The sequence below is a fragment of the Choristoneura fumiferana genome, chromosome 23 (genome assembly GCF_025370935.1).
Source record: "Choristoneura fumiferana chromosome 23, NRCan_CFum_1, whole genome shotgun sequence".
Taxonomy (NCBI): domain Eukaryota; kingdom Metazoa; phylum Arthropoda; class Insecta; order Lepidoptera; family Tortricidae; genus Choristoneura; species Choristoneura fumiferana.
This window is the reverse complement of record NC_133494.1, coordinates 2,904,436-2,913,306: the sequence shown is the minus strand read 5'-3', so window position 1 is coordinate 2,913,306 and position 8,871 is coordinate 2,904,436. Positions and strand designations below refer to the sequence as shown.

The 8,871-nt window shown below is 37.4% G+C and overlaps 1 protein-coding gene across 1 annotated transcript in view; it reads right to left on the bottom strand.

Annotated features, from left to right (window-relative positions):
• Positions 1 to 1,223: 1,223 nt before the first annotated feature.
• The window catches only part of LOC141440713 (sialin), a 50,547-nt gene continuing 42,899 nt past the window's right edge, over positions 1,224 to 8,871 (bottom strand). The window contains exons 9-12 of the mRNA XM_074105258.1: positions 7,662 to 7,809; positions 6,717 to 6,857; positions 6,246 to 6,331; positions 1,224 to 5,561 (exon numbers count right to left, since the gene is read on the bottom strand). Of these exons, the coding sequence (XP_073961359.1) occupies positions 5,379 to 5,561; positions 6,246 to 6,331; positions 6,717 to 6,857; positions 7,662 to 7,809 (558 nt within the window). The 3' untranslated portion in view covers positions 1,224 to 5,378. The remainder of the gene's footprint in view (positions 5,562 to 6,245; positions 6,332 to 6,716; positions 6,858 to 7,661; positions 7,810 to 8,871) is intronic.

The window sequence follows — 8,871 nt, the reverse complement described above, 5'->3', positions numbered from 1 at the left end:
CGCCGCGGGTAGTAGGTCAAAATGACCCAGGCTAGAGTGACAACGGCCGAGTCGATGTCAGTTTGCAATGGCGTATTTTGCTTTATCACTACGGTATATGGTAATCTTTGTGATGAGGAATTATGGTTATTTAAAAAGCGTCGTCGACGCGTGTTTGCATTGTTACAAACGCGAAACGCACTCGAGTTATATGGCTGTTCTATAGAAAGAAAAACGCGGCATACAAAGTCTCTAATAAATCAAAATCAAAAAACCGGAAAATAGTTCTATACTACTGTTTAAATGTCGCGCCGTGGTAGCTTTTATTTACGCTATATGAGGGTTTCACACAGGCGAAATATCGCTAGATGGCGTTAGGATCGTGAGATCCTTTTGACGTTTGCTCGTGATTGGTTAAATAACGAAATGAGCCAATCGCAAGCAAACGTCAAACGCACCTCACGATACTAACGCCATCTAGCGATATTTCGCCTCAGTGAAAACCCTCATTCGACGAGATAGGACTTTACTTCTATCATGGTGTATTCTCTAAAACCGCACATTAGGCTTGCAGCGACCTCCTCTATAACAAAGATTTCCATAATTAAACTTACTGTGATAAGACGAGTGTTACTGTCACTTATATTGTTTACAGAATCATAGGTGGTTGCTCCAGCAAATACAATGGAAATGAGTCAAGTAGCTATTTTTTGTACTTTGTCACATTAACACCAGGTGGAGATAAAGCTATAGTGTAGTACAAAATGAGCATTTTTGTGTTATATTTAATTTGGAATATATATAGTAAACGACTAAACTGTCACTATTATTCGTACTTATTTTACATATCATCATTTCGACCAAAAGGCCTTTTGCACATTCCAAGAACATTTCTTAAATCAGGAGATATTTTTCTTATTTCTTTCTGACTGAATTTCTTCTAAGACACAAGACATTTTCTTCTGTGCTAATGCTAAGGCCTTAATGTGACAACGAAATTTCGTATTATGTTGTTGATACCATTTGTTTGGTAATTGTTGGAGTGGCCCGAGGGATTTTGAATCACCTTGCCTTGTAGACGGTAGCAGGAGCGGCGCTTCGTAGGGACAGCTAGGCTGTGCTACTTGTAATGTTTATTCAATAAACTATTGTAAGTTACCTTCAACGCCTTTTTATTTACGTAACCCAAAATGTAGCAAAGGTTTGGTCTTAAGAGCTGCAGTCGAAAATTGGAAAGTAAACAATTTATTCATAAAAACGTTTATTTTCAAAGAAACTGGTTGACAAAATGCAGTCCTCGAATTCGTCACGCGTACGATGCTAACTTGCTATACAATTTCAAAAAGTATTATAGATACATTTATGAAACAATTTAAGCTGTAAATCATAATGAATTAATAAATGTACATTTAAATGAAATATTACAGAATAAAAACACAGATAACTCCATGTAAATGGATGAAAAATTACAGAAACTGATCATACAATTTAGTTAGTTTGTAAAAAATAAAAAGGACACTTAAAAATAAAAACAACTTATCTCCATAGACAAAATTTAAATACTTATTTTAGTAACCTATTTGTTTTTAATGTACTCTATGGATTTGTTTACCCTGCAATCTTCGGAAGGAAAACGAAACATTTTGTCTACGGAGATCTTAGAACATCTGAAAAACAAAATTCGACTAAAACACATCCAAATACTGATTGTAATTTTAGGAACTGCTAATAGCCGTTACAAAATCAATTTAAATAGTACGTTCAGGGTTTGAGACCGCTCGAAATATTCATCAAGAAAAATATATGCCATAGACAAACCTCTTTATCACAGCTGTCGAAATGCACAAAAACACAATGCATCGTCCCTTGTAATAAAGCTAGTTCAAACATGGCTAAATCTTATATCTACGTCTTACGGTAAAAGTAACGAGACTTGTCTATGGTCAGTGTACATGCATGAGAAACATGCCGACTTATCCACTTATCTGAGGAGTAACATTAACCCATTGAAAATTTAAAATTACAGGCATTTAAAAAAATTGTTGCGGCCGCAGTGTATGATCTCAAAAACATAACTTTCCTAGTGGGCTTTGCCGCAATTGGGTAATAAACAAGTATTTAATCTAAAGCGGAGCTTTTTTTTTAGTTACTATTATTTTCCAAGTACACACTTTTTCAGTATTTTAGCTTCACAGATAAGTCGACAGATCATTCTATTAGCTATGAAATTCCTAACTCGACGATGTAGCTACATAAATAATTGTTAATTCATAAAAATACTTAATAACAGTATCTTATCAAGAAGTGTAGAAGCCCCATTTGGTCCCTGCAGTTTTCCTTTTTAAACCTATCAGTTCGTTTTGACAAGTCAAAGTTTAAATTATGTAAAGTAGAAAACAGCTTAAGCAGAACTATAAAAAGGTAAATACTGGCTGATCGTTCTAACATAGCTTCTATACTGTATATTTTTATTAGCTTATATTGTGTCCCACTGCTGGGCAAAAGCCTCCCCTTTTTTCTTCCACTCGTCTCTACTTTTGGCCAACTCCGGATAAATTACGATATGAAAATTATAAATACATTTTTTTAATTACTATTCCAAATAAACTAGACCTTGTGATTTATACATAATTAGTTGTTTGCATGCAAATGAGTCAGTGTCCCGCAATAAGTTTGTTATATCTCGGAAATTAGAATATTAATCTACATATAAAAGCTTTGTTGTTAAGCCAGGCTGACCTCGATCTACATGAAAACGATCGGTTGGAACTGAAAGCTCGTGACGTCTTAGAGTCCACACAGCGTGCTCTTGACAGGACGTCTCCACACAAACTTAATCTATCTATTTAAAGTGGCTTAAGGCTTGTTCGGACTAGGCTAGTATTTTAGTCCAATAGCGAGTAATTTAGTAGGTAAACTATTCGCTACTACCTAAAAACCGTTCAAAGTACAGTCGAGTGTTAAAGTGGTTTCCTCGCTCCAGCGAAACAACATTTTCACGCCAACTAATTAACTCGACTAAGGGGCTGTTTCACCATTCATTGATTAGTGTTAACTGACGGTTAAATGTGATGCCATCTCCGTCTATTCGAACAAAACAAATAGAGATGTTTAGCCGGCGGTTAACCGTCAGTTAACACCAATCAAAGGATGGTGAAACAGCCCCTAAATCGACAGGTTCGGACTTGTTTAGCCGGCGGCCGAGTAAGCACGGACGCGTGGTGAGGGGTGCTACTCACTACTAAACTACAAAAAAAAATAGAATAAAATGGATCGACTCGACTAAATTACTCACTAATTTTTTGATGTTCAGACACGTTTAGCTACTAAATTACTCTCTACTGGACTAAAATACTAGCCTAATCCGAACAAGCCTTTTAGAGCCTACGCAAGCTGGAGCGGGTGCACTTCGCGGGCGCGGCTGCATGTAAAATCCATCGCACGCGACGCACGCAGTTAGCGCTTTTTGAATAGGCGTCCTACACCCGCTCCGTGCAAACCGCGTCAGCTAGCGTAGGGCTTAGAATTAGTACCTTAGTTGTCTGCATATATTCCGTTTTTTTTTTCGAAGAATTTTGGAGCTATGTTAGGACAAAACGTGCTCAGTACATCCTTTCCGGGCAAATAATCTACTTGTTCTTGCAACTTAGCTAACTTAATCATTTTACATTGAGTCGGGTTCCGTATGAACTTCAATCGTGACATCACAATTACAAATTCATTTTTGTTAAAAAAGAGATTTTATGGGTACTATCTTGGTAGGTACTATTAAAAATGTAAGGTACATTTCCAAAAAAAATACATAAAATGTTAATACAGTTCAGATGTACATAGATACCACCTAATGTTCTTCAAGGCTAAAAGCTGTTACTGAACCAGTGCGATATACCTTTAGACTTATCTGCACTTTTCATCAGGTGAGATAGGGATCAATCACGGATCAGCTTCAAGAAAAAAAAAGGGTTGACCGTTGCAACAGAGTTGCTGGAAAAGTATAATACCTATGTTAAATCAGGTAAGTTCTAGTTCATAGAAGACTTTCTTTAGGTTGAAGAAAGATTTGTAATTATGACGTATTGCCACGAAAGAAACCAACAGTCAACGACAAAATAAATTCCCAGGTTTTTTTTTTATTGTAATAGGTAGAAAAAGTAGACATTTATTTTGCCGTTAAAAACAAGTGCGTGAGTCCATTGCGCATGCCGGCGTACGTTTAATAAATAGATCACATTCTTATACTTAACAGCCTTTTTTTAGTTTTTCTTTTTTTTCTCGTTTGGCATAGACAATGTGCTAACTTTGAAGCGTTTTAGTTTGTTCTTAAAATAGTAAGCACATTTTCTAATTACTTTCAGAATAGATTTATCGTATGTTCACGATTGAAATCTATATTAAACTAGATCAAAGTTTTGGTCAAGTAACAAGGCAAAACTTTAATTTAGTTAACTTTTCTAATTACTTTAAGGGACTTTTTTTGTACGATTGAAATTAAATTGGCGTCATATAAAACCAAATAATCAATGAAGATCATAACTATATATATTGGCTAAATATCTACTGACACAAAAAGGTTTAATCGGGGTGTACATTAAAAAAGAAAGAGATTGATAGGTACAATCAAAGTTAAAAAAATATGTATACACGATCGAAAATACAAACTGAGACATGGATGCACAGAAAAACCAGAAAAAGAGACCAGCGCTGGGAATCGAACCCAGGTCCTCAACAATCCGTGCTGCGTGCTATAACCCCATACACCACCGCTGGACAGGAGTCTAGACACGAATTTCTCCTATGCAGACATATCTCAGGTTGCTTTTTTTTCGCTACTTAAACAGCAGCACTAGCGACATCTATGTTTCGCACTCATCGAGAGACGTCACATTGTTTTGGAACTAACCGCTCACCCAGACAAGAGATGTCGCTACTAAGCAATCAAATTATGATTGGTTTTTTGGAGTCTTTTTGTTATATTTTTATTTCAACTACAAATTCGTTACTTTTACGGGTATCCCGTGAAACCAATTTTCGATATGGTTTCACGGGATACCCGTAAAAGTAAAGAATTTGGTGTTTAAATAAAAAATACAAAATACTCCGAAAAACCGATCATAATGTTTAAGACTTTACATACATATTGTTGTAACTTTGTCCTTATTGATCTCTTTGTACGTGTTCAAGGGATAATTTTATGAATTCTAAAAATATATAACTATTTTTGACAGCCGAAAGACCTTCAGGGAATTATTATTACAATTACATTATACTGCTCTGAGGATATTCCTATCCTAAGCGCTTTATGATGCTAGCTAAATTCTATCTCTTTCCTGCGAGCCTCGCGTGTTAATAAGATATTATTTAGCTCGTACTGTACAAATTTACTGTATCCCTGCACCAACTCACGCCTTCTCAGTTTTATCATTGAGTGGCTCTTCCTCCCTCGCTAGGGCGCCATTGGGCGCCTCTACGCGCGCGTTCCATTGCTGCAGCTCACCGGAACCGAAGCAGGTGAAACATAGAGCACCCACTATGTACACGCCGGCTAGGATGAAGAAAACTATTTGCCATTGCTCGTAGGTATTCTGGGAAGGAAAATACAATAGGTTAGACAGCTAATGTGGTGACACGCACTCCGGATTACTTGTAGTAGTTCCTTTCTTTTCATACTAATAATTCTTTTTTTAGGGTTCCATAGCCAAAATGGCAGAAACGGAACCCTTATAGTCTAGCCATGTCTGTCTGTCTGTCCGTCCACGGCTTTGCTCAGTAACTATCAATGCTAGAAAGCTGTAATTTTGCACGCATATATATGTAAACTATGCCGAAAATTCAGCTTTCATTAGCCAAACTATATATTGTATCGCTTTTCTTGCCGGTCAAGGAGTTAGCGTCCCAAAAACCATCCATCATCTCTTTTTTTTCATCCCGCGTCCATTCTGGAGTTGCCTTATGAAAAAACATAAAACAATAAAGAAAAAAAACAATTTCCTGTAGCCAGTAGGTACATTTATTGTAGCAAGTCTTTTTTTAATTCTTAAACCCGGTTTAGACCTGCAAGAAAAATGGGGCAAATTGCATTAGATCATTAGATACATTGCGAGGCCGCAAAGCCAACGAGTTTCTAGTGCCGCAATGTAATGCAATTTGCACGATTTTTCTTACAGGTCTAAACTGGGCTTTAGTTTTGTCAGACTAAATTGTTATTGTAAATGGGCTTAAAGAGCGATTTGATAATTCTATGGCCAAAGAAAGAAAGTGCCCCTTACATGAGTTTTGGTGAGTTCGCCGACCATAAATGCAGACAGCCATCCGCCGATAGACGACAGCGTATTTGCCATACCGAAGATTGTTCCTGAAACAGAATTATTTATATTGACCAAGATAATCGCAAAGCTTAGGATGATCAATCTTCTTTAACATTGGAAGAGTTTTATCTTCTCCAAAATAAAGAAATCAAAAAGCATTCGTTTAAATCATACATTTATATTTTTAAAACTAAACAATGCTTATGTAGGTGCATTCGAACCAACTGAAACTATGGAACCTTTTCATAGTGAAAGTCATAGTGACATCGCATTGCTTGACAAGGCAATTCATTATGACAATTACTGTGAGAACGTTCTACGGTGGGTCAGGAATCAAATGGTTCGACTGTAAGTAAATGGGGTACTGGGACAAAGTTAAAAACATTACATTTTATAAAAACAATATTAAATATGAGCTAATATAAAACAAACCAGAGAAGTTGGGTGCAATATCAAGCCCGTTGCCAAGGTAACCGGCGGTGACAGCTCCGTTGATGGTGAGCGCGATGGTGAAAATGGCCACCGACCACACTCGGTCGTGACCGAAGAAAGCTTGGGCGATCATCAGGATTCCTGCAGAAAAATGTGTTAAGTGTTGAATTCTCCAGCACTATGAACAGTACGATTATTGATGTGCATTGGGTCGATTCCAGGGTAGCCAGTTGGTAGTTTGCGCCGCAGCGCGCCACCAGCACTAGCGCTGTATGCCAATAGTAGAGTATGATTGAGCACGCTTGTCTAGAGTCCAGAATTAGGCGAACCAACTTGGCAGTTCATTGCACGCACACAAACGTTGCCACAGTTTCACCAGTGCTGTAATATCGATATTAAAAAAAACTTAATATCTATCTAAAAAAAAAACTTAAGATAGAAAGAAAGAAGAAATAAAATACATTTAAATCCTGACCAAAAATATATGACTATTCGCCATGTTGCGGAATTTCATTGGAACTAATTTCTTACACTGGAAATAATTTTAATGATTGTCAGTGTCACTGTGGCGGTTTCTTTGACCAATAACAAAAAAATCCCAAAACGATTCGTAGTCAACAACGGATCATTGTAAATAATGTTTATAATAAACTACTGAAAAAAAAACGCTTGGGGAATGTAACTATTTCGCTACCAAACCTTTTCAAATTAACATCAGACTAACAGGTAAACGTTGTAGACAAGTCAAGATGGCATGACACTTTTTTTCTCCTATTACAATCGAAAGTGCTCCTGATTCTCTGAGTAGGAAAACGAAATTTCATTCAAATCTAAAAAAAAAGTCATTTCAAAATCTTTTTCTGAAAACGCCCTAAACCATTTTTTTTGGGAATTTCAATTAGGCATAGGTTATAGCTAAGTGTCATAACGGGTCATAGGTCGTACCTGGTAATCCAACCGCGAACCCGGTGAACAGTTTCCTAGCAGTCGTCGTGGAGAGTTTCCCACTCCTGCGCAGATGGTCAGCCAGTACGGAGGAAGCGAGCGCGCACAGGTACTTGCCGAGGTAGGGGAGCGAAGATAGCAGGCCGTTCTGTAGAAAAAGAGATCTTGATGTTATCATCATAAGAAATCAGTTGATTATCCAAAGGGACAATTATTAAAAAATCGTGCCTGTAAATGTTTTACATATTTTTGCAAGTGGCACAAATTGAAATGTAATTTGAAGGATGGAGTAGTAGAAATGTACAGTTCTTTTAGTTATCGCAAGGAGACGAAAAACATTAAGGTGTAATTCTGTAACATGACACAGATTTTCATCATTTTCGAACTGTGATTTTCAAAATCGCCCCCAAAAGCTCGTTCGAATCAGTTTCGAGAATAGTTTTTCTTGTTATTATACTTTCAGACTTTCTCATACTGACCGAAATGAATGTTACACCCTGTACTTATATTATGTAGGTAGACCACTGAGGTAGACTGTCGGATACTTGAAGCCTGAACCTGTCTAGACGGTTAGGTTTATATGTGCCCATTAAGTAGTACTTAACCTGAGAGTTCTAAAAATAACGCAATTTTTTTTCTGGACCTCAGTGCATTCACCCTGCAGTGTAGGCAAAAAAGACGCGTGCGCAGTCTGCAGTGCTAAACATGAGCTAATGAGTCATGGTGGAGAAATAACTTAGTGTTTAAGTTTTAGCTCAGGCCCTTATAGTACGAAGTGCAAAACTAGAACTTCGTACAGCTACAAAAAACTGATTATAAAAGGAGAATGAGTAAATGTCAAAATCCTGCTGTCATTACATGATATGTTCTTGTATGCGTGACTCCTATTCTACGTGGCACTACCTATGTGTATATGCAGGTTTGTCAGATTAATTCCCATTACTTTAAAGGTTTCTAAGAAGGGTCGTCCTAATCGCGCGTGAACGGTATAATGAACGGGCTCGCGCCCGCGTGATTCATTCACAAAGGACGCGCGGACGCGCCAGATGGATTCAGCTTATGGTATGAGGAAAACTATATTTCTGCGAAACGTTATTGACATGGGCGACCGGCTGATCGTATGAGTTAAGATAGGACTCGCCTCGCTCTCCTTATAGTTGTAATAAGATTAATCTAGAATATTTCAGCAGGTGCTGCAATTTGTCTGAAA